The 26,892-nt window shown below is 37.0% G+C and overlaps 2 protein-coding genes across 3 annotated transcripts in view; one reads left to right on the top strand and one right to left on the bottom strand.

The window, feature by feature from the left end:
* Positions 1-26,892, bottom strand: part of LOC149087100 (nephrin-like) — a 277,872-nt gene that overhangs the window by 183,894 nt on the left and 67,086 nt on the right. The window lies entirely within an intron of this gene.
* On the top strand, positions 1,837-6,984 carry LOC149087102 (uncharacterized). Its single transcript, XM_089231906.1, has 3 exons — positions 1,837-5,462; positions 5,571-5,707; positions 6,176-6,984. Exons 1-3 carry the CDS (start codon positions 1,837-1,839, stop codon positions 6,982-6,984), a joined length of 4,572 nt encoding a protein of 1,523 aa, XP_089088032.1.

The raw sequence follows: 26,892 nt of genomic DNA, 5'->3' as shown, positions 1-26,892 counted from the left end.
TGGTGGGGGGGGGGCTCCATAGTGAAGAAACAAAATCTGATAAAAAAATCATCTCAACCTCCGGGTAGGATGGTACACACATAACCGGAGTTGGTGTGCGGTAAAGTAGTAAGATAATTAAACTTACTCTGACTCAGCCCTGAGGCCTCAGGCCATGCGGTAATTACCTGAAGATCAAACGCCACCAATCCTGCTCAGCTCATGTCTTGGTAGGGCGAAACGGAAATAAATCCCGAGTCGAGTGCCAGTGGAGAGCGATTCGAGGGAAGGTGCCACCCGCTTAATGTCCGTCGTGGGGCTCATGCCAAAGATACAAATCTAAGCCCTGAAGCAGAAGCCTCACCCTACCGTGTCAATCCAGAGAAACCTGACCTATCAATAGTAGGAATTTAACCTGTCTTACGAAGGTCCGGTAAAGTAGTAATAGAACTCTTGGTGTGAATGTCTCATTCAGAAAATATGATTTCTCAGTCATGACGATCCCTGTGTTCGTTTTTATTTAAATGTCTGGACCTTCTTTCCTTGTTAATTTTGACCGAATATAATCAGCATCCGGACCGATGCAAGGAATTGTCATTTCTATATGAAGCCATTCTGGTCTTATGTCGATTGTTCATCCGTGGTTTCATTATTTCTTCAAGTATAATTTTTTTCAAGTTTGATCTTCATGTCAGAATATGTATTCCCACCTCAGAAGCAGTTACACATGATGTACTCACATAACACTGAATCGTAATAGCAAGCGTTGAACAACACTTCATTAAACTGTTTAAAGTTTAATTATCTTTGAATCCTATCCCCGGAATTGAAAATAAGTGTTAATATTTCATTCGGTTATTATTTTTCAACATTTCTTTCAACGGAAGAATCATTTACAACCACGTAATACCACAAAATTATGAATGAGCATTGATAAATTTTCTGGTGTCTGTGTATATCTCTCTCTGTCAATAAAGAATATTGTAATCTCCCGTGTATAATCCGCAGATGCAAATTTCGATACTTTGAGATCGAATTTGAGCCTTTTTCGATACTTTGCCAACGTATAATCCACATGTGAAAATTGTGTTTGCCAATAATGAAATCTGAAGTGGGGTTTTTTGTCCCATTTTTGTAGAAAAATAAGGTTGGCTTTTCTATTTGCATCAATACGCCGTCTACAAATCGTTTAAAAAATAATATAACATAAATAATTATACGTAGACAAATACCGTACTCAATGAAAGTGGAGGAAGACCTACGTAGTCCATAGAACTTGCAATAGTTAAATGTCTGTCTTTAAGTCAGACCAACAACCGCAGCGTTCCACAGTTTCAACCTACGAAAAAACCGATTTGAGTCGTGACTAGCGCATTTTGTTGCTGCGTAATAATAATAATAGTAAAAAAGAAGAAGAAGAAAAGTAAGGAGAGAGCAGAGGTCAAAAGGTGATGAGAGCTCCCCTCCCGTCCCCAGGGAGAGAGAGAGAGAGAGAGAAAAAAAAAGCGTTTTTATGTGTGTGTGACAGTGTGTGTGTGTGAGTGAGTAGAAGTTGAGACCTCGAGCTGGTCAATTGTACAACGATTCCCTCGATCGGGATTTCGTGCGAGTTCATTTGTTATATTTGTGAATTAAAATCATCGTAAAATTATTAAAAGTGTTTACAGTCCACTTCTTTCGAGTGAGTTATCGTCCATCTGGTCCGTCTCATACGGAGAAAAAGAACTGTGAAAAATGTCGTTCAAATCGGAGAAGACGTCTGTGGAGCGAGTTTGTATTCGTTGAGTTCTTGAGTGACCACGAAAGAACTGTGAGTAGTGCTAAAATAATTCGGAATACGTAACTTTCATCGTCAAAATGTTCGCTGGAGCCAAAAAACAGGACTTGATCCAAGTTGCTCAGGACCTTGGAGAAGTAGTCATCGAGAATGCGAAGGTGAGTGAGTTAAAAGAACTTATTTTGCAAAATCAAGCATGTGTAAAAGATCCCGACTTTGTAAAAGACTATCTAGCCACAATAATAGCAGATAGAAAGTCAGAGGAACTAAGAGAGGTTGAATTAGAACGCATGAAATTAGAGCGCGTCAAAACAGAATTAGAGTTAGTTAGAGTACGAGTAGAATTAAATTGTGACGGCACTGAACATAATAAAACAGAAGTAAAGGAAGACACAATTGAATCTCTCATAAAAAGTGTGAGAACTCTAACTGTTAGAGTACCCAATCAGCCGGAAGGTTGGGGGTATTTCTTCACATCACTTGAAAGAGCATTTAATACAAAAAAAGTGCCAGAGAAATTTAAGTCAGAAATTTTATTGAATTTGTTGGGTGAAAAGGCAACCAACGTTTTGTCTCACATAAGCGATAAAGAACTGTCAAATTATGATAAGGTAAAAGAAATTATTTTACGAGAGTACGAGCCTACACCGCAGGTTTGTCTAGAGAATTTTCGAAGGGCTCATCGTAATAATGAAACACATGTGCAATTTGCGTCGAGGTTAAAAACGAGTTTCGATTACTATCTGAAGCTCAGAAGAGTGTCAGATTTTGACACATTAAAAGACCTCATTGTTGCAGATAAGTTGTTTGAGACATTAGATAGAGAAACTGCTTCTCATATTAGTGTGAGGCAAGGAGGAAAATGGTTTCGACCGCTTGAATTAGCTAAAGAGAGTGACATATATTTTGCTTCACGAGGTAGATCTCTCACTGAGAGCAATAGTGGGTTTCAAAAACAGCGAGGAAATTTCCACTTAAAAAATAATAAAAATGTGTCAAAGGTGTTTCTCTCGGATTCAAAAGACTCATTATGCGTACAATGCGGAATTGAAACTCACGCATTGTACAAGTGTTCCGATTACAGGAGCAAATCAGTGGACGAGAGAATTAAAATTGTAAAAAGTAATAATTTGTGCTTCAATTGTCTGTCATCTTCCCATGGGGTGAAAAAATGCAGGTCAAGGTTCTCTTGCCCCAAGTGCAATAAAAGACACCACGTGACCCTGCACTTCCCCCGCGAAGAAGAAACTGTTGTTGCTGCTACTGCAGGAAGAACGGGGATGACACATTCTCCCCCGAGCAATATAACGACGCCGAAACAGCACGATGCCAACCCCATAACAGCCACCAGCTGCATGAGAAACAAACAAAAAAAGACAGTTTTACTTAGTACAGCGAGATGCCTTGTACAAGATAAGGATGGTCAATACCACAATGGTAGAGCGCTGCTAGATGGGGGCTCTATGTCGAACTTTGTAACCAGAAAGTTTGCAGAGAAACTTGAGTTGAAGAAAGAAAAAATAAATCTTGTTGTATCTTGCTTAAACGGGGCGTCAATGCCAATCAAGGGATGCGTGAGAGCCTCTCTCGCTAATAGAAGAAAGAACTATGAGAGGGAATTGGATTTCTTGATAGTGGAGAAAATAACAAATAGCACTCCCTCCCAAAAGTTAGAAGTGTCTATTGAGGGGGTGAGGGACGTAAATTTAGCTGATCCAGAATTTAACAAACCAGGACAGATAGATATATTGCTGGGAGCTGAAATATTTTATGAACTATTATTGACAGGACAAATTTCTCCTAGTGGCACCGATTTAATTCTACAAAATACAGTGTTCGGGTACATTGTAAGTGGCGCATTATCCACTAAAGAGAAACAAACAATACATTGTGGACTAGTTCAGCAAGAGAACTTGAATAAAACAATGCAAAAATTTTGGGAAATTGAAAGTGTTGGAGAAAAGCCAGTAATATCAAAAGAAAACGAAATTTGTGAAACCCATTACGAGGAGACTCATATGAGAGACAATAAGGGGCAGTATATAGTCACCATGCCTCTCAAGGAAGATCCCGGGTGCCTTGGAGAGTCCAAGAGTATGGCGTTAAAACAACTAAACTCACTGTGGAATCGATTAGAGAGAGACGAAAATTATCAGGCATTATACAAAGATTTTCTCAAAGAATATCTAGAACTTGGGCATATGAGTGAGGTGAATGAGACCACAGAGCCAAAGGTCACATATTACATGCCCCATCACGGTGTATACCGTCCTGATAAAACGACTACAAAACTACGAACTGTTTTTAATGCTTCCACGATTACCACAAGGGACAATTCTTTGAATTCTCTTCAGTATAACGGAGGAGTGATCCAAGAGGATCTTTTTTCAATAATGATTCGATTTAGGAAACACGAGTTTGCTTTCATTGCGGACATCGAAAAGATGTACCGAATGATAAAAATTCATCCGAGTCAAAAAAGCCTTCAAAGAATTTTGTGGAAGGAAGGCAAGAACGAGCCCATAAAAATTTATGAGTTGTCAACTGTAACTTACGGGACAGTGAGCGCACCCTTTCTCGCCATGAGAACCTTGAAACAACTCGCACAGGATGAAGGAAACAATTTTCCTCTAGCGGCTCCTGTCCTAACCAGTGATTTTTATATGGATGACGTCCTATCCGGGGCACCAACCTTGCTGGAAGCGAAGGAGCTTCAACAGCAACTGATAGGCATCCTCAATACTGCAGGCATGAATCTGCATAAGTGGTGCGGAAATAATCCAGCGCTCATTCCAAAATTATTTTCAGATTGTGATTATACCTTTTCCGACCCGAGTGAAATAAAGGCTCTGGGAATTTCCTGGAAGCCAAGTGAAGATTGCTTTTCTTTCAGTGTGAAAGCTGGCAGCAATACAGTATTCACCAAACGGAATGTTCTATCTACCATCGCAAGACTTTTTGATCCACTGGGGTTGATAGGACCTGTGGTATCAAAAGCAAAAATTTTCATGCAGAAACTGTGGCTTCTGAAAATTGACTGGAATGATCCACTTCCAGCAAAAGAGGCACAAGAGTGGCACGAGTTCATCGAATCTCTTCTGTCTATAAATAACCTAAAAATAGATAGATGTCTTTTGATATCTGAGCCAACTACGATCGAGATTCATGGGTTTGCAGATGCCTCTGAATCTGCATACGGGGCTGTTATCTATTGCAAGTCTACTTCATCTACCGGACGCGTGAGAGTAAAAATGGTTTCGAGCAAATCAAGAGTAGCTCCAATTAAACGTACAACTATTCCGCGGTTGGAACTGTGCGCGGCAGTGTTACTAGCTAAGTTGATGAAGAGTATAAAAGCTTCACTAAAGCTCGACGTTTCAGCAGTGTATTTGTGGAGTGATTCTATGATTGTGCTGTCTTGGATCCAGAAAGAACCACTTCTTCTGAAAACGTTCTTGGCAAATCGTGTAGCTACAATACAGGAACTAACAACTGTGCAACAATGGAGACATGTTTCATCCGAAGAAAATCCTGCAGATCTCATTTCCAGAGGTCTAGCTCCAGAGAGACTGGAACAAAGTGTTTTATGGTGGAACGGTCCGAAGTTTCTTACGGACAGTGAATACCCAAACAGAACGATCCCGTCAGCGGTCATACAAGATGACTTTCAGCGTGAATTCAAAATTTGCAGTATGAGTGACAATATGTGTGATATACAAACTTTTAGTGTTTCAGTTCGATCATTTATCAGTGATTTTTTGAATCTTAGTAATGTGTATATTAAGATTGTTCGTATTTTGAGTTTCATTTTTAGGTTTCTTAATAATTGTAAAAACAAGAAAAAATATAGTCCTTTAAATGCTGAAGAAATCAATAATGCTGAGCTGCATCTCGTGAAATTGATTCAAGGTGAGGAGTTCAAACCAGAACTCAAAGGTCTGAAAGAAAAAGGTAAGGTCCCTTTCGACAGTCCGATAAAAAGTTTGAATCCTTTTGTGGACGAAAAAGGAATCTTGAGAGTTGGTGGCCGATTAAGTAATAGTACATTGGGCTATAATCAGAAGTTTCCTATTCTATTGCCCACAAAACACCGATTAACCCAGTTGATTGTTGTACATTATCATAATAAGTATCTGCATTTAGGGCCACAAGCATTATTAAATCAACTCAGACAAAAGTTTTGGGTTATAAATGGTAAAAGTGTATGTAGAAAAATTGTTCATGATTGTATTGTGTGCTTTAAAGCTAAACCTATAACGGCTCAACAAATTATGGGTGTTTTACCTAAGGATCGTGTAACGAGAGATTTTGCATTCAACATTTCTGGTGTCGATTTTTGTGGACCCTTTTCTATAAAGTACAAAAATCAAAGAAAGGGTACCTTGAATAAAATATATGTGTGTATTTTTGTATGTTTAGTGACGAAAGCGATCCATCTGGATATTGTTACTGATCTTACCACTGCTGCATTTATTGCAACTCTTAAAAGGTTCACTTCTCGAAGAGGAAAGTGTGTTAAGTTGTATTCAGATAATGCAAAAAATTTTGTGGGAGCAAATGTTGAGCTCAAAAAGTTATACAACCTTGTAGCTCAACCAGATGAGGACCTTGCTGGCTATTTATCCTCGGATGGCATAGATTGGAAATTCATTCCTCCCCGAACACCAAACTTCGGTGGTCTCTGGGAAGCAGGAGTGAAATCTTGCAAATACCACTTAAAACGAACCATCGGCCAGACAAGGCTCACTTACGAAGAATTTCTTACTGTTTTGATTCAAATAGAAGGAGTCCTAAATTCTAGACCAATATCTGCCATGTCAGAAGACCCAAATGACTTGGAGGCCCTAACACCTGGTCATTTTCTTATTGGAAGACCGATCACTTCACTTCCAGAACCAGAGTTGACTTCGGTGCCAGAAAATCGGCTTAACCGATGGCAACAAACAACGAAATTCGTACAAGTCATTTGGAAAAGGTGGCATCGAGAATATTTGAGTACATTACAGCAACGGAATAAGTGGTTCTTCGAAAAGGAAAACGTAAAAATAGGTGACATGGTCATTGTTAAAGAGGATAATTTACCTCCTTGTAAATGGTCTATAGGTCGAATTACGGAAACATATCCTGGCAAACAGGATAACAAGATTAGAGTGGTTGCTGTGAAAACGGCTTCAGGCACATATAAGCGACCTATTTCAAAATTGTGTATTTTACCTATGGAAAATTAATGTAAATATCGTATATTATGCTTTATTATGTATCGACAGGTGTTGATTTATAATGTAATTGAGTGTGTCAATTTTCTTTATTCTGCGTATTTAGTTAAAATTTGTATTTGTTCAGGTTTTGAAACGATCAGTTTTATATATTGTTACATTATAATTGCAATTGGTTGAATGTTCAAAGAACATTGCAACGCCCGGCGGTATGTTGCTGCGTAATAATAATAATAGTAAAAAAGAAGAAGAAGAAAAGTAAGGAGAGAGCAGAGGTCAAAAGGTGATGAGAGCTCCCCTCCCGTCCCCAGGGAGAGAGAGAGAGAGAGAGAAAAAAAAAGCGTTTTTATGTGTGTGTGACAGTGTGTGTGTGTGAGTGAGTAGAAGTTGAGACCTCGAGCTGGTCAATTGTACAACGATTCCCTCGATCGGGATTTCGTGCGAGTTCATTTGTTATATTTGTGAATTAAAATCATCGTAAAATTATTAAAAGTGTTTACAGTCCACTTCTTTCGAGTGAGTTATCGTTCACATTTCAATGGTCGATTCTGTGTAACCACTCCTCCAAAACTGATTTTTCACAGCTCAAAATTACGTAGCGTATATGGTTTGGACCCGTCTTTACATAACACATAAGGACTGCTTAGGAGAGAATACTAAAAAATGTTCGCGCTCGTGTTAAGGAAATATACGAAATCATAAGAAAACGGTTGACGTTCTAGAAATACAGTCGAATCCCGTTTTAACAAATACCGATGTAGCGAAAATCTCGTTTTAACGAACACTTTTTAACCCCCCCCCCCCAGATAAGCTTACATAGGAACAATGCAAAAACATGGAATTCCATTATAACGAAATTTAGTTATAACGAAGTCATTTCTCCAATCTCTTGGAGTTCGTTATAACAGGATTCGACTGCAACTCTAAAAGAAACACATCAGAAAGAGGATATCAGCTTTGAAAAGTTTATCATCAGCTATAAACCCTCCAGTCAAGTTTAAAAATGGATACTACGTGGTTTATAAATGCTAGTTGGAGAATATATCACATCGTTTATAACAATTTCAATTCTTAAGAGTTAACTGAAAACTAAACGTTACCAAAGAAAAAAACAAAAGGAAAGAATACAATTGCGCAAGTAATTCGCTACAGAAAAATAAATTATCCGAGAGAGAAACCAACGCTTTGTTCCGAAATTCGTCTCAGGAGAAATCGATCAAGACGGAAGACGGGGAAGTCCTGTTTAATTTTTAAAGTACACTTAAGGGAATGGAAACCTTACGTTACGCCATGTTGAAGGGGAAAAGAAGAAACAGACCTACACCGATATATAATGTAATGTTATGTCGGATGAAATGGGATAGAAGAACGTGTGGTATCATCCGGATGAAGCAGAGCATTTGTAGAGTGGTTCCAAGTAAAATAATAAAACACTCCCCGTCAGTCTTGGTGGGGAATTCATAACGAAGTTGGTTTCGGTTTCCCCACTTTCTCTTCATCCAACTCTTCCAACCGAGACAAGTATGTCAAAAGAAACATAAAAAAAATAGGCACTTGCGTACTCACTGAACACAACTCCTAATTGCACTGGATTGAATAACAAATGCATCGCTTTCCTATCAGACATCCTCTTTTCTATTCTCCCGTGTCCTTCTTCAGCCATCCAACCTCTATGCTACTAGCACAGTGTTACCACGGCAGTTCCCTAGGCAGTATCATCGATTCTCTATCCTTGCTCCCTACCATGTACCAATATATATGTACATATATACACTCTGTGTGCTTTTACGTAATCGCGGAAGCAATCCCGGAACTGGTACTGTATCATCGGAAAGTATGTGTAACGAAATATTCCGGAGGCTCGTTCGAATATTTATGAATAATATCATAATGTAACGGACGGATGTATATATGTCTATGCTGTTTCGAATGTATTTTTATGCGATATAATATGTGTATATGTATATTGGTTGTTATTATATCTGTCTCCTGAAGAATGGTTATTGGTATAGTTATCCGTTATGCGAGAGAAATGACGTGTTTTGAAAATTTTATGCGGCGATTGATGAGTCAATAGCGTACTATAAAATTTTTATGTGTTTTGCGTTTCGGCGCGCGTAGTAAGCGATGACGTTGTATTATCAGGGAAGATATTTGTATACTACGTATCGATATCGGATTGGGGGGGGGGGGAGATAATCATATCTATCACTATCACTTTTTCACATGAATGAGAGACGCTGTTTTTTTGTCTGTTTGTTTGATGGCAATTTTTAGCTGATGTCGAAAATAACTCTACGTGAAAGGAAATTGCAATTTTGTAATATTTGATGGATATTGATAGAAGTTCCGAATGGCTCATATGCAAAAATTTTCATGTTATGTCTTTCATGCCATTTTGTCATGGAAAGCATTGATATTTATAGCGTAGGAAAAAAATATTTTACAATTAGACGCCTATTGATTACACTCTTGGAGGTTGCGAGTGGTGCAGAGGTAAGATGTTAGTCTACCACCATGTACGCAACCGACCGGTTCACGGGTTCGATCCCAGGGAACGACAAAGAAAATTCCCCTCCGTATCGGACCAGCGACAGTTTTCGCCTGAATATGCCTTCGCCGCGCGGACTACTCTTTATCCGTCACGACGACGGAAGTATGAAAGACATACGACCCAATTAGATCGGTGGTGAGTTATTGTATGCCCTTATAGCGACACTACAGGAGTTGGTGAACATTGGAAAAAGGTCAAGGGTCACTTAATTGATCGATAAATTGGAAATATGTTTAGAATAGCTATCATAGAAATGGATTACCTTTTGGGTTTGATAATACGATTAAATAATCGACGTTTGGGTTTACCCAAAATTCCAAAACGAACACGGCTATGTTAGTGACACGACTTAGCCGTGTTCGTTTTGGAATTTTGGGTGAACCCAAACGTCGATAATTTAAGCGTATTAATAGCTATCTTATTCACGTTGGACATAAAGTTGATGTATGTTTTGATAGCTCAAGATGTTCAACACGAACAACCACAAAAGGTATATCCCTTTTCCATATTTTACTAAAAACATTGTGTACTCGAATAACTTTGCTGGTGATACGGCAGTCCGCAAAAAGCAAAGTGAATGTTAAAAGATCCCAAACACGTCTACCCACTCGGTAAAAGAAAAACTAAATCGATGGATAAAAAACTTTGGAGGCATTTTATGAAATTGTTTCATAAAATACAAATAATTTGGACGTAAATGGTAAAGGGAGTTTTATTGTGTGTGAATAGATGTATCTCATTGAGAAAAAAACCACTTAAACACATTATTTTTCATTCCCTCCAATTTCTAGAGTCCCGATCACATACTCATGAGTATGCCTACGAGCATAAAGTATGCATTATCGGATTAGGAGATGGAGGTATTCCACGAGCATGAGTGACTAGAACTCAGTACTCAGCCAAACGCGATTTTTGGCGTTTGGCTGCGTATTCTATAAACATGTGAAAAACCAAATAGCAATTTTACCATTCAAATAAAAACTTTATCAATTACTTACTATAAATTAACCTTATTGAATTAACATCATTTAACATTAATGTTTATTGCATGAATGTGATTACAAGAGAATTTTAGAAAATAACTGTTGAATTTTTTGTGTATTGAATATTCTAATATCAGCAGAAAATGGAATTTCAATAAAAATATCCTGATTCCAAAAATACTCCATATCCAAACAGAAAAATCAAAAACAATGTTTTTTGTGATGATAACGCGTTCAAAATGCGTCCGTGAAACATGAAGTTGATTTTGTAATACTCAATGGCGTAATTACCGAATTTTCGTCAAAGTGAAATCATACGATTTGCATACAAAGAGGAAAACCAAATGAGTTACCAGGTCATTGAAGCATAATAATAATCATGATAATAATAGTACAAAAGGTAAGCGACGTAGTGGGAAGCCGGGCGAGGGAGGATGTCGTGTTGGAATCATTTCCCCCAGGGTATCGCTCAACGAAAAGGTTATTTATTCCTACGGAAATTAATGTGAAACGAATTCTTTGCGAACAGTGACAAACATCCGAACGAAATGAAGCGAACTCCGCGAATTAAAGAAAATTAAACGAGGCATGTTGAATATGTTAACAACTCCCCAGCGTGATGAGAGCGCGAGGACGTCGTTAACTAAAACCGCAAAAGGTCTCGGGGAAAACGTCGATGGGCTTCATGCTTTGCATACGAATGAGCTCCTCACATTATGGATGGGAAAAGAAAAATAGAATCAAAGCATACGAAAAAACAGAAGAGAGAGATAAAGCATAGGAAATAACCTTCGCCGAGACTAGTATTAAACATTAACATGAAGAGCAATTAGAATTCTTCTCGTCGACGTGTGGTATCGCTGAACCGAAACCGAAATGCCGTTTGAATTTTCGAAATGTGTTGTGTGAATGGAAGTAAATGCGGGATATTGCCCGTACTGGATAAAAATGATACATTTTCTTTCAATAATTTATATTTTTAGGGAATAACATCGAGGGAAATATTCGAGGTCTCACAAAGACAGCGGGAAAATATCAGTGAGATTTCTTTCAATTCATTTATTTATGCCCGATTCATGGTGGGTCGGAATGGACATTTATTTATCTAGGACCTTATTTCTTATCTTGATATCAGTGTTCCTTAACCAGTGTTATCAGTGTTTCTTAACCAGTGTTATCAGTGTTTGTTAACCAGTGTTATCAGTGTTTGTTAACCAGTGTTATCAGTGTTTCTTAACCAGTGTTATCAGTGTTTCTTAACCAGTGTTATCAGTGTTTGTTAACCAGTGTTATCAGTGTTTGTTAACCAGTGTTATCAGTGTTTGTTAACCAGTGTTATCAGTGTTTCTTAACCTTTCTGGAACCCAAGGATCATTAAAATGCCTGAAAGAATTCGATGGATCACTTGCATCCCGTATTTAGGTTTCTGTATTTTTAGTTCTGGATATCTTTTTATACATATGTCCCGTTTTTTTATTGATGCAATTTAAATTTATAATATCCACTAAAATCATTAATAAAGAGCGTTTTTATGACTTACGATAATTTTGGGTATAAACACAAATATTAATCTCACATTGTCAAGTAAACCTTGCTGTATGTTTATACAATTATACAATTTTTACTTGTGAATCGAAACGGATGGTACTAGAATATCAGTTAAAAAAATTGAATAATTTTCCATCCAGTTATAATTGAATTATCAAGTCTGCCTGTGCGGACCAACTACGCTATCACCGTGGACTGCAGGTTGAGAAACGCTGTTGTATATCAATAAGCTCCTCTATTACAAAGCTGGTTTTAGGAGTAACCTTCAAGATAAAGGCGGCTCGTATTCACAAATTATACAGAATGCCTTTTCATTACCACCAGTTATTCATTATTAATAAGATTAGTGCCAAATTGGATTTATATTATTATTATTATTACGTGGGCAGCCAAAGAAGCAACCAAAATCTTCAAACTTGCGATATGAGAGCTTCAAAAAATTTATTTTGTTTGAAACTACCGTTTGAATTTTGTAACTTTCAAAGATTTTGAATAAAATATTCACAATATATATATATATTTTTTCATTTATTTGTAATGGTGGTTTCTAATTTGGCAGATAAATGGCAGCACTAAATTCTCGATGACATAGTGTCATTAGTGCTGGCGAAAGATTAGGAAAATTACGCAACCAATACATTTTTTTTTTCTGTTCACACCGTGATGCTTCAGCCTCAAAAGTTTCTCAACTTCAATCATTCTTTGCTTATAGCGCCAAGATTTTTAGCATATGTCGCCATTCCCTGTTCAGTGAGGAATAGCTGGCCGCTGAGCGGTCGTGTGGGTCCCAGTGAATGACTCGCATCGCGCGGATACGTATTCGAACCCCGAAGACGACACAGTCGTAGTAGTGGTCGTTTTCTGTGGTTCCCCACTCTAAAGCGTGGGAATACCAACAGATTCCCCCGTTAAAAAGTCCCACCACATTGTGGCGACCACAGAGAGTAACAGACTTACTTAAAGAGATACAAATATTCAATCATCCAGAACATAGGCGTACAGAGTTCGATGGACAGTTGGGCCCTTGTCCTGGACGACTTCATAGGATAGGCATAGGCTTATCCGACTACTCAGGAAATACAAAAGTTTGTGTGCGGTAATCAACTTTATTACAGACGGAATTGTTAAAAGTTGAAATGCTGTAACCCCTGTCACTTGATCATTTGTATTTTTTGTCGCACCACGCTTATTTTCTGCACACGAGGGTCAATTAGACCGGGTCCTACAATGTATTGTCGATTCCGAACGGCAGTCTTTTTGATACTCACTGAGGTGTTGGTGCTCTAACCCCCTCGACGCGTGACTCGCTGCGGTAGCAATCTTTTTCCGTGGTCATGTTACCGTTTCTGTCATAGCTCTGTGTCAGGAAGGTGTGTGAGAAGGACGAACCGGGTATCGAACTCGCTACACCTCCGAACATCCGTCGATACTTTAGGCGAATACCTTACCAACCTGGGCTATCGCACCCGTATTTATTTACAATACACAGTTTCAATGTGGTTTATGCGCTGATTATGGTTTTACTATTGGAATTTAATTTTTCACTTTATTTCAAATACTAGAGCCAATCTGACAAAACCAACGCCAGACACGGAAAACCAGCAGCCACCCAAATTCTCTTAAACAATTAAAATTTCCTTAAGGACATGAAAAAAAACCCATTGTTGAGCAGTGTTATTGGCTCGGAAAAAAATATTAAATTGAATAATGCATATTTTTTAAGGATTAACACTAGTTCAACGCCAGACTTTGTCATCAGTTGTTCGAAAAAAAAAATCTGAATACTTCCATATCCCATGCATCTCTTTGCTGGTTCCTTTGTGTCGAATGAAATATTTTCTAAACGAATCTTCTCCATAAAATCTTCACAGGGATGGCATTTATCGCTCAAAACCGGTTGAAGATCGACGAAGTTTCCCAAAAGTGCTCAAGAAGTATCAAAGAAATAAATTACGAACCATTGTTCTTAGACTTTTCATTTATCTATACGTAACGAAGTGGACTTTTGCAAAATCTTCTCGCGCCTCACCGCAAAGATCACTGTGCACTCTTTGCTTCTTTTCATTGCGAGTCCTCACCACCGGTTCCCCTTTTCACTGCCGTCGAACTGCTCGATAATTTGCTTCTCATCGTCATCGCTCATTAGCCGTAATGAGTGCCAACGCTCTTCAGGGGGCTTCCCCCCCCCCTGACTGATAGGTTTGTGCCAGGGCTCGTTAATTGATCCTGTTTGTTGCCTCCCAATCCCCCTTTTTGACCTTAATCTCGATACTTCTTTTGAAATCAAGCACGAGAATGAGAGAGAGAGAGAAGTTTTAAGCTCCAATAATGACAGCACGACGTATCTTGATGAAGAAGAGCAGCAAAACGGCAACGCCACCGCCGTCCCCCACAACCAACAGCAACGGAGCGATATGAGCTTAAAACCCCGAAGAAATCCAATCAATTTAACGAGCGCAACATGCTAACGTAGTTCTCTGGTAATTTCCAGGATTTTACGAAGGGATTATATGCTTTTCATAATACAAATTTCCATATAAAGACGTACTCTCATATACAAACACGTACGTGCATGCACGCATACATACATACATGCAAGCACACACACACACACACAAGCGTGCGTCTCTGAAACTCTGTTTAAAACTTATCTCCGTCCAGGAGAGGCGGAGAACGTAATTATAAGACTCAAGTGTATGTGTCTAAGGTCTCATTCATTACGGGATTCTTAAAAGTGTAACGAGATTTATCAATGGCATGCAGGGGGATTCGAATTTTACCGATTAGTAATGAACGGCTATAAAGACGTTTATTTATTGTGGATATGAATTGGTTGCGCTACTGATAGCCGATTGAATGGCATTCTTTTCCGTGGAAGTGGGTGGAATTTCTGAAGAATTGCGACAAATTATTCATGTTTTCTATCGGTTTTTCTCACTTGTTGGAGATTAACCAGTTTATGTTCGAACCTTGATGAGCTTTGAATTAAATTTCGATTTTGCGATATTTTGTTGAAATTGCGCACCAATTCAGTATATTCCGAGATATATATTTGTTATTATAACGACAGTGTTGTAGAGCGCTCTACAAAAACAGGAAATATGATAGTGGATGACAAGTGTAAGATCAATCAAAATATGACGAAATATTTGTGAGTTCTGTTAGTTATTTATATTAAATTGCAACATAAATACAAATACAAACGAATAACTTGCATGCAAATAACAATACTATGTCGATAATAGTCGACGGTACGTATTGAAATCACTGATAATGTTATCATTTGGATATTGTTATCACTTTCGTTAAGAACGGGACGTACCAATACCATCACGTGGAACAAAATGTTTTTATTGTTATCAGGACTTCTGTTTATATTATCGATTTTGATCACTGAACGTTTTTCTTTTCGAATGTTTTGAAACAATGGTTGAATCAAACTCATTTTTCTCAAATTAGTTATCGTTTCCAATTTGTAAAACTTTGTAGGAAGTCTCTTATCAACAAAAATTTTCGTATTCAGTTTAAATGCTCTGAGGCCATTGTGGACCGTGGCAGCCGTTATGAACCCGTGTAGCATTGCTTTTGCAGTGTCTTTCCTGTAGTGAAGGAATGTATAAGGTAAAAAAAAAAACCCTTTGAACAGTTCTTGGATAGTTTTTTCAACTGGACGCATTCGCAGTTCCTCGGGCGGAAGACATTTACGAGGGAGTCTATACAACGTACCGCACATCATAGAAAGTATTGTAATTTGCATCAAACATTATGCAGTTCCATTCTAAAACTTCAGAGTTTCTGAGTTGAAAAAAATATATTTTAGCTTAAAGAGAAAAATCTGTTTTGGGACAATTAAAAAAAACACGATTTTTAACATTTTGAAACCTGTTATGTGGAAGAGAAAAACAAAGTTATCCCATTTCTATACGTCCCACTTGCCCAAACGGGATATTTGGTCATCGTTCTTATTACCGAGATTTTCCCGGATATAGTTATCGATTGGTTATTATTATCGAAATCAAGAGTCCCGATGTGACCACTTTAAGCGGCTTTTTCCGATCGATTTATTGTACGTCAAATGTTCTTCAATAAATACTAATTAATTAATTATTAATTGATTTTGGTCGATATCTTTACTAGAAAACTTTCAGTAAAGATAATGTTCACATAACTCAGGTCTTGAAAAAGCAATCGGTAAGAACCTTTAAAACCGTTTGAAACCGTTACAAATGAGTGACACATAAGTGTAATTCTAGAGCGAAGAGGTTGTGGAGAAGCGGCAGGAAACACATCTGATACTGTTACAGTTATTATATTACCGTAAACTAGCTGTTACCCGCGGCTCCGCTCTCATGAATTTGTTGATCCGAAAATTCTTCCTTGAGACCCCTTTAGGGAGTGAGTTTTGAGAAATGCCTTCTTAGCGAGTCTTTACATCATAAAATGAAGATACTGACCAAATTTCAAATTTATAGTTTCAGCAGTTTTCACTCGGCATGATTCCTCTACATAGCATTATAACCCCTTTATGAATCCCTTAAGGGTCTAATTTTGAAAAAAAAAACCCATCTTAGCGAGTCTTACCGTGATAAAATAAAACTACTGACCGAATTCCATTAAATATAGATTCAGGGACTTTATCTCGGCGTGATTTCTCTGTATAACTTTTGAACCCCCACCCCGTTTCTTAGGGGTTGCTGTCACAGTCCTGGGTTCGAACCCGAGGGAGGATATAGATAATATATTTTCCCCTAACGAACTTGAGGCGACCACCCATAGACAGTGCCTTCATTTCCAACCCATCTCATTAATGGCAGTAAATTGCAATCTAGCGATATGGCCAGAAATGGTGTTTGGTGAAGTAGTGGTTTCAGATCAGCGATGATGAATCAGTCAGGACATGCCATCATATATATATATATATATATAGATTACTGATATTACTAAATTAATGCGTATGTTTTTCATTATATTACCATATTTCTTCGCGCATCCGGCATTCGGTCTTTTAAAAACATTATCATGGACGTTTGCAGTGATCTTATGTTAATTTCTGTTTCCAAAACATCATTCCAAACTAGGAGATTCCGTACGATACGATTGTTGTACAACATTAAAATGTTTGATAATTTAATTGAATTTCAACAATCCATAACCACATCGAAGATTACTTGAAATTTTGACGTTATAACCGAGGTATCGCTTTACTCGAAGTTAAAGCTTTTGGAGATCTTGTTTTCGACGAAAAATATAATGCGATTTAATCTAATACTATGCACAAACTTTTTATTTCATTGTCATTAGAATTATGATATTCGATCGAGGAAAATATGGGAATAGGAATCATAAATACGGGTTCGCACCAAAATAATTGCCTAAAGTCAGTGAAATCATTAAATATTACTTGTAAATGACTCTCGGCGAGAAATGCAGTGCAATAACTAGTGTGCAGTGAAGAAAACGGTTTACATGGCAAATCAATTGGCACGTTTGAAAATAAATACTATAAACATTTGGAGTCAAATAAGAAGCTTTCCACACTTAGATAAGTCAAATATGAAACTATTTTTATGGGCACTATTTTTATTTTCCCGGTTTTTATGAATTTTTAAAGTCTCTACGGACATTTTTCCCCATCCTGTATATTATAATAATCATGAAAAAATGTCGATTAGGAGAAATTGATCATATAGGCTGACTAGTTAATGAAATTTCATGATCTCAAAATTAAATGACGACTTTCACTCCAAAAGAAAATTTGAAAAGTAACAACTTATTACAAAGCTATCGCATTTTAAAGTTGGGGGCGGCAAAATCCAGCCCCCCACGAAAAAAAACCCCTAGTTCTGGAGCTGCAGTGGTGGTCAGCTGGATTTGGTTTTCTGTGGTTATCGAATTTCGAGGTACGAATGTGTGCAAAGTGGTTTCCCATTTGAAAAAGTCTCGAGCAGAGAGCAGAGCCGTTACTACAGTATTAGGTACTATGAGATGATACTCGTATCAGGACCGTAACTAGGGGGGGGGGGGGGAATACTGGGCTTTACAATTTAGGATGCAGGAAATTTTCGATGGGAACAAAAAAAAAATCATCATAAAAGTACGGCACTTTGAAGTACTGGGGGGGGGGGAATGGCGACAGAACATTTTTCATAAAACATCTGCAAAGGCTAAGTTACAGAAACGCCCCAATACAGGCAACACCATCTATAGAACAAGGCCTCCAAACGAAGCTCGTGACGTCAATGAAGAGGGCCATTTCCCCTATTGCCATTGGATATACTGCAAAAAAAAAGGTAAAGATATCGCATGCGTCGACCTGCTATATCCAATGGGAATAAGTAAAATGACCTTCTTCAGTGACGTCACGAGCTTCGTGCGGAGGCCTTGTTCTATAGGTGGTGTTGATACAGGTCTCATGATCGTGATAAGAATGACAAATAAATAAAACGAAATAAACGATTAAAGAGTTATTATTTCTGAGATGGTTGGGTTTCATTTCCATAGACGTTATAAGAACGATCATTAATAGCATTCTCTATGAGAAACCAGCCGAGATCTCGAATTATTTACTGTGTATAGACGAATATTGGCAACGTGAGGACGAATAGCAATTTACAAAATACTGCCGTATGTTTCGGCACTCATGGGTGCGTAGATATTCTTACCACGTTTTTCGTTGGACCAGAACGTGCTTGTTTTTCTACCTTGATAACGGCACCCATGAGTGCCGAAACATCTATCGGTGTTTCGTAAATTGTTATTTGTCCTCATCACGTTGTCAATATTCCTCTACAGTTTCTGGCAAAAGTTATTCTTTTTTATTTACTTTGGAAGTGGAAATGTCGTTTTAACCACCACCGTATCAAATTTGAACCCAACTTGTTTTGTAGATTTCTGAAGAATCCAAAACATATTTTCAATCATGTTGAATTTCCAACTACTACAAAAATAATATTGTAAAGGATCCACAATCAAATTCGGTCATTCTTTCATTAATATAAACTACTTTTAATGTAATGAATAAAAACTAAGAACAATGACGGTGGAATCATCGTCCATAGCTTGGCGGAAAGACGAGAAGTGAAAGTAATAAAAAATGAAAACAACATGAAGGAAATAATTATTCTTTTCTCTCTCTAATGTTCTAAGCGATATATCAACCTTTCAACATCAATCAACAAAATTTATGTCCCGCAATTTATGTCTTAGTAAGACGTCAAGGAATCTGCGTTCTAGTGGGTTAATAGATTACGAAGGCGTACCTGTAACTTTCCTATGTATCCAATAAAGAAGAATGACATGGTAAATGGAAAGAAAAAAAAAGAAATCGAATTTCTTTCTGGTTCAGTAAAACTAATTGAAACAAAGTGCAATCTATTTCCGTCCGTCGTTGGCATATGCAAATAGTTTCCATTAACGGAGAAAAATAGTCTCTTATCAATAGTGTCATTTTACGTCATGTAAATGCGTACATATATTTCATTGTTTATCAGGTAGTTCGCCAACCGATAGATTTATACAATTACATGGCTAACGTTGAGAGATTTGAGTTAGTAGTCTATGTGAATGTATATTTTGTTACAGGGCGTTTCAAAATGCTCATACAACATAATTTATGGATGTTTTATCAAATGGATATGGCTATTTTTAACAAAAAATAACAGATTAACTTTATGAATCGAAACATTACCTTTAATGAAATTTTAAAAACACTTAGAATTTACAATAAATATTGAAAATGTTGGCATTTTTCATGACCACATAGGCAAATTCATTTTACCAGATTGCTCGAGACTTAATGTCTGAATTGCATTAACGATGTTAGTCTTGAGTTCATCAATCGTATGAGGATTATTACAGTATGACACTTTTTTAAGATAATGCCAAACAAAAAAGTCATGAGGTTACAAGTCTGGTGAAAGAGGCGGCTCGAGTCCCAGCGTAATGACACGATCGACAAAAATTCAACTAAAACGTGAAAACTTTCTTTTCACGTGTGGCACTATCTTATTTAAACCCAGGAGAACCATTCGTCACTGTTCATCAGTGAAATGAACTGAATAATAACGTCAGTGTAGACTTTGGTTTGGCATCAACAATGGAATCGGAAAAAAACAGGTACGAGAATTCGGCGGAGTGATATAGGAGCACCAAACACATTTTTTTATAATGTAAGGACTGTTCACGTTAACTCAACACTAACATCATTAATGCAATATCAGATACATAATTCTCGAAGACTTCGTCAAGTCTCGAGCAACCTGGTAAAATGAATTTGCCAATGTGACCATGAAAGAGTCCAACATTTTCAACATTTACTGTAAATTCTAGTTTTTTTAAACTTTATTTTAAGATAAAATTTTAATTCATAAATTTAATAGGCTATTTCTTGTTAAATGGTCATATCCCATTTGATAAAACATTCATAATTTATGATGTGTGTGAATTTCGAACCACCTTGTACTTTCAAACTATCAAGATTCAGGCTCGTTGACCCATCAGCAAGTTAAGGTATTGTTTTTTTGCCTATGATTTCATTAAGTATTTTTCAGATAATCAGGAGGATTTTATTAAATATTATTCATTATAAGAACCGGTCAGATGTGGAAGAGTTCTGATCAAATTGATGGTGATTAAATTCAGATTCAACGAGGAACAAAAGTGAGAACGATATTGACTAAAATAAACAAAGTTTTACAATTAGTTTTCAGTTACATTCAAGTATTCAATCGTATTGCCAATTCAACCAGATGCTTTCGAACATTACAATGCAGTGAGTGATCGAACCTCCTAAAATTCGCACATGCCTCCCTAATGCCTCAAATCTTATCTTGTGTCTCGAAGGATTTATCTCCCGTCCTCCCTAATCTGGATTTTCTCTTCCACTGGCTTTGTATAGACACGCTCAACTTTACCCCCATGTTGCATCTTATTACTCGTATTATATTCTATATAAAATCCGTAGTATGCGAGTACTTTTTATAGTTTCAAATCAAAGGTGGTAACCAAATACCCCAGTAATATAATGACAAGACAAAACATATGTAGTGTGAAATGCACTGATCAAAGGAGTATTTAACAATAACCTTTGCTACCAACAATACAATTTGCTACTAACAATAACCCTTCCTTTACCAATAGAAGGAAAGTATACAGAGTAATTCAGAATTCATGGAACAAACTTGAAGGTGTCATGGAACATATCTAAACAATCACGGGAGTAAAGTGCTTTGCATCAGTCCGGGGCTGTGTGCGGTTCTATCCAAACAATCATTTTTCGTCATGAAATGTGTGGTCGAATATGAAAGGTTAAGGTGCAAACTCCGTTTTAAACACACTGATGACACATTAACGACGCTAATTTTGGAGATGAGGTCCCCAAAGATGGCAATAGGAATCACGTGCACGATTCCTGTGAGATAGACTCACAAAAAGAACTCGTGAGAGAAACGGGTACCATATATTGAGCTCGACGTATCTGATCCGTGAAACATAAATGCAGTGTTTATATAAGTAATTTAGAAATTTCTCTTAGCCAAACTGGGTCTACTTCATTATGTTAGAACTATGTGCACCCTCGGATGGTTGATAGCACATATCGCAGAAAATCCGTTTGCAAAAATATTATAATTGGTGAAGTACTGGTGAAGCGCTATTGTACATTCTCTAAAACAACCACAACCATGTTTGCTATTGCGATTCGACCACACATTTCATGACCAAAAAAGGTTGTTTGGGTCCCTTATATCACCTCTTTAAGTTTGTCCCATGAATTTAGAATCACTCTGTGGATCTGTAGGTTACGGCCTACGAATAAGTTAAAAGAGTTTTTCCTGTAGTTCTTTGTATAATAAAGAAATAAATAAAAAAAAATACGTAAGACTAAAAGGTTTTGAAAATTCTGAAGTTTTCGCTCTTGTCAGAAAAAAAAGAAACTTTGGGGCTCCTCTACACCAAGGCGGCCATTACAGTTTGATAACCTGTTAAGGTACCTATATATGGACTTTTTACCATTACTGAAACGAAAACGTCGCACCCTCACTGTGACGCAAAAATGAAACTGACTTTCAAAATCCTGATCTTATCTTTCAGGAACTGTGGTAAAACCAATTAATGATAACTGCTGCGCTTAAAAAGGATATCATTATAATACGTACAGTACCACGGTAACCGTACATTGGCATTTCAGTCAGGAATCGCTTTTTAGCACAGATTAGTTTAACTAACTAAACTGTAAACTTTAAAAAAAAACGAATATACCATAAATAATTCATAAAATAATGTGCATTCCCAGAAAATCACATGAAGAGGGCATAAAAAGATATTTAAGATTGAATTTACCTCGGTAAAAACTAATTTAACTGAAATATAAATTATGCTCGTTTTTTGTTAACTGTAATTAGATTTTTCCACACTAAAAAACCATAATATAATTATCTACAGACATTAAAAAAAGTGTATATATATATATGTTCTTTGATGATGTCATGAATTCAATTTACCTGCTTGGGAAAAGAAAATTCCTACTACGCTGGAACTCGTTTAAGTGGAAAATTTCGAAGAGGATTAGTATCATTATAACGTTTAAAGTTTATGGAATGTGTTCATAACGTTCACTTTTACAATTTCATTTATTTATTTATATTTTTTTCTTACGGGAAAATTCAGTAAAAGGAGGAAATAAAATTTTCACTGTTCACTTTGTTGCCAAACGTTCTTGTACTCTTGAACTTTTTTAGAACTTTTGTTCTTATATTTTGGAATTTTTTCTTTCTTTATCGCCAAACATTCGATTATTGGTCTTTTCGAACAAAACTCTAGAGGGACAAACAGAAACAACAAGAAACAAAAAAAAACTCTTGGGCGTGAAGGAAATGCTTCAACAAAAGTCAATACATTATTTGTAAGGTAACGGTAGAAAGAAATAAGGAAGAAAAAAACTAGAAATATAAAGAAAAGTCATTTTCTGTCCACAGTAAAGAAAGCACCGCGATCACTGATACCGTTTGTTTCTCTTAAGAAAAAACCAGGCTTTTTCTTTTAAAGGTTCTCTATCTGCTGTTATATATCGTCTTTTTTTCGTGATTCTTGCATTATTCTTTTCCAAAAAAGAAATTTATGCAAAATATTCACGAAAATTCTTTAACAGAAAATATTCTGAAAGAAATAAGCAAGAGATGTGTATCAATGTTACTGCCAAAGCCCGATGTGCGGTCAATTCGCGAAATGGCCGTGAGGTTTGGCCGAAGCCCGATTTTTAGAAAGGATTTAGGCTTTGACCAGCCAACTCGTGAAGTGACGGACACAACTGGCAAATGTTCGATGTGCTGATGTAAGACGGTACGGTAGAACCAAATCTATTTTGTTCATCGCCGACATGGCTATATATAGCAGCTTTATTAGAATATTTCCATATGGCGAGAGAGAAAAAAATGAAAAATTTGTGGGAAAAACTATTGAAATAATAATATGGGGAGGGGGCATGTAGTTTTATCCATCAAATTTTGGAAAAAAAAAGTATAATTACTACATCGCTACTGCAGATTGATGGGTGGGTTGTCGTGGCAAACGTGGACATAATTATCACAAAAGTACACGCCAACTCTCAGAATCATATGTTTTGCTATCGGACTTTAGCCAGGGAAATCTGGCCACGTTGCAAACTGGCCAATTTTAGACTTTGGCATTAACATATACGTAATGAAAAATAAATAATATAATCACCTAAAAATATTTGCAGCTTGTCCAGAAAGTAATTACAGAGGAATTTATCTTCTGAAATGTTGGTTATGGAAACATACACTTTCAATTAGAAAAAAAATAAATAAATAGCGCGCGCGAGCTTATATTTCAGATATTTCCTTCATTTAAGTACTAAACCAGACAAGCACCTCGACGATATTCCTCTGCGGCACTTTTAACGAATTGGTTGGAATGTGTGTGTAACTATAGTGAACCTTCCACGAAGTTTGTATATGTGTAATGCTTGTTATATGTGCTGCCACCTGCAATCAATGTTTTAAACTATGAGTTATTTCTTAACTCGTATTGATTGAAGTATATTGAATGAATAATTATACCGTTGTATAGGCCTGTTGCTCTCTGCGGCAAGACTTTTTAACGGGAAGATCGGCTCGCATTGACTCCTCGAAGTTGGGAACCGCAGAAAACTAACTTCAGCAGACCACCACTGCGGCGACGGTGGGTTTGAACCCGGATCCTCGCGAGTTCGTCACTATGACCACTCGACCACCACAGCGGCCATTCATCTTACTGCGGATCGTATATGTACTCATTTTCCTTCAAACCGAACGCAACTCCAGTCTATCACTCATTTACTATCGAATCAATCATTCCGGAAGCAATATGTGTACCTGGCAGTCTGAGTGCTCAGCTAGTATTAAGCGTGAAACTTTATTACCGTCTAATTATAACTGAAGTGCAACGATTGAATATACAGTATATACTCGTGCATAAGCCGACTCGTGTATAAGCCGACCCCCTCCCCCCCCCCTTTCAGGACCACCAAATCCGCAATAAATTGAAAACCCGTGTATAAGCCGACCCCAAAAGATCCGTGCATTTCAGAGAAATTAAATATATATTTGCAATTAACTAATAATAATCAAGCTACGGAAATTTACGATAAAAAATGATTCAAACTTTTTAATCCGTTTCTTCTGTCTCCAAGCTCATCGTAATCCATCAGATCATCATAGGGGGTGCGGCATCTTCGTTTTTATCCTCATCTGGACTGTTATCGCCATTGTTACTTTCAAAGAGGATATCATCTTCAGTTCCGTCCATCGCATTGCTGATGCCACAAGAATATTTACAGCTTGATGCATTTTTGAAGGATCGGATAATAATTTCGGTGGAAACAGAATTCTACGCCTCATGAACCCATTGGCACACTAGGTCAATGTCAGGTTTCTTCAAGGCATCACTTTTTGTAGTTTCTTTATCATCGGCACTCATCCAGTCGCGATCCAGAAATTCCTCAAATAGTCTTTGAGAGACTTGTTGATGCTCACATCTAAATGCTTTACAATCGACGTTAGCCCACCTGGTACCTGGTATCAAAGCCAATGATGTTTTCGATTTCTTTGCCTCGGCTTTGACATTCTCAGTTCTGTGGGGTTCGAATATATCTCATACCAATAATGCCGGTTTCTCGAACACTGCTACAAAAATGACTACTGATTGTAGGGCCGATATTTTCTCATGAAAAACTAACCCGAGTATAAGCCGACCCCCCCCCCCCCACTTGAGGAACGAATTTTTCCACAAAAAAAACTCGGCTTATACACGAGTATATACGGTATGTTGATTGAATACCGCTGAATGTGTCTCAAATAATTGTTATAATTCTTCAATCGAAATAGATTGTTGGTTTTATGCCGGTGCTGTAGCATGAAAATGAATATATGATCACGATATTCGGAATCTCGTTTATTTTGATAATGCACGCTGTAGCAAATTTTATGCGCCATATGTTGTACCAGATGATATGTTTTTATGTTTCCGCAGAAGACACCAATTATAAGGCATTTTTCATTGTTTTAGTGTCGCGAATCACAATTTTTAGTAGTTAGAAATCTGCTGTTTCTTGTGAAAAAAAAAACAAAAAAAAACATGCATGACTTTAGCGTAATTTCTGTGATATAAAGTGCTTCATTACTGCTGCAAAATGGCTTTCATTCGCTTTGTCTATTATTTGTTTTATTACTGATGCGGCTGAAAATTATTATTTTCACTTGAATAGAAATTTCAAAAGCATCCATTTCACCTCGCAAATGATGCAGCTTCTCGATCACGTAGTGGCTTTAAGAATTTGGAAAATGCTTCGTGACTGAAAAGAAACTCCCAACGACCAGCGCTCGACGAACAATGGCATAATTTATTTATTAATCTTGCTAATACTTAATAATGTTTTGTTTTTAGAAAACTAATTATTTTTCTAATGAATTCAGATTATTTAAAGCTACTAGAAATAAACGGATACTGGGCGGGATTTTGTAAAACGCGTAGTTGCACCATTGACCGTTAAATGTTATTTTTTTTAAAGTTGATAATGTTTTTCATAGTAAATGCTACGTATATAGAGCGACTGAAAATTCATTAAAAAAAATCGGTCTAGAATTATAACGTTTATACAGGGCTTTAAAACAAGCCGTACAGAGCCTCAAAAATCGCCCATAAAATAAATGCATTCAAGTAATATATTACATTCCAAATTTATAACTATCTTGTTTGTGCGATCCAAACCATAGTAAGACAAAAAAAATCGTGTTACAAACTTCAAGGTAAATGCGAACAAAATATTTCAAAACATTTGCGAAATCACAGCCCCGCATGCTCTGCAATAAGCAGAGAGTTGTTGTTGATGATTAGGACATCTTCCAGCAAAAGTCGCGGAGAATTTGTTTGTAATAGGGTTGGAAAAATAGGGAATAAATAGGAATATTCTAATAGGGAATAAGTGGAATAGTCTACCCTGAGGATTGTGAATTCTAACACAGTTGACACATTTAAAAAGAAATATCAAGAAGCTATCCATACTGAATTAAATGAGCCAACCATAATTTTTTATGGACAGCATATTTATATTTTACCCAAATTACGGGTTATTTTATTGCTCTTATTGAGTTACTGTATTTTTGATATACGTAGTTCAGACATACTGTATATTCTACATCAATTTTTTTATGGACATCACTTTTTAGCCACCTCGTTGGGAATTTTGTCTGTTGTGGCATTTGTATTTCTATAAATTCAATATATAAAATGGAAGGAACATGACCTCACTTTATGTGCAAAGGCAATTCTAAATTTTCA

This window comes from Pholcus phalangioides, unplaced genomic scaffold, assembly GCF_987345545.1.
Source record: "Pholcus phalangioides strain wild (caught in Gottingen) unplaced genomic scaffold, Ppha-v1.0 ptg000004l_1, whole genome shotgun sequence".
In the NCBI taxonomy this organism is placed as follows: Eukaryota; Metazoa; Arthropoda; class Arachnida; order Araneae; family Pholcidae; genus Pholcus; species Pholcus phalangioides.
This window is presented reverse-complemented; position numbering and strand designations above follow the sequence as displayed.

Bases quoted from the DNA above. Each gene is read 5' to 3' on its own strand.
- LOC149087102 (XM_089231906.1), top strand. From the start codon at position 1,837: ATGTTCGCTGGAGCCAAAAAACAGGACTTGATCCAAGTTGCTCAGGAC. The intron at 5,463-5,570 runs GTGTGATATACA...TTTCATTTTTAG, and splicing joins TGCAGTATGAGTGACAATAT to GTTTCTTAATAATTGTAAAA. The intron at 5,708-6,175 runs GTAAGGTCCCTT...TTGTATGTTTAG, and splicing joins CAAAGGTCTGAAAGAAAAAG to TGACGAAAGCGATCCATCTG.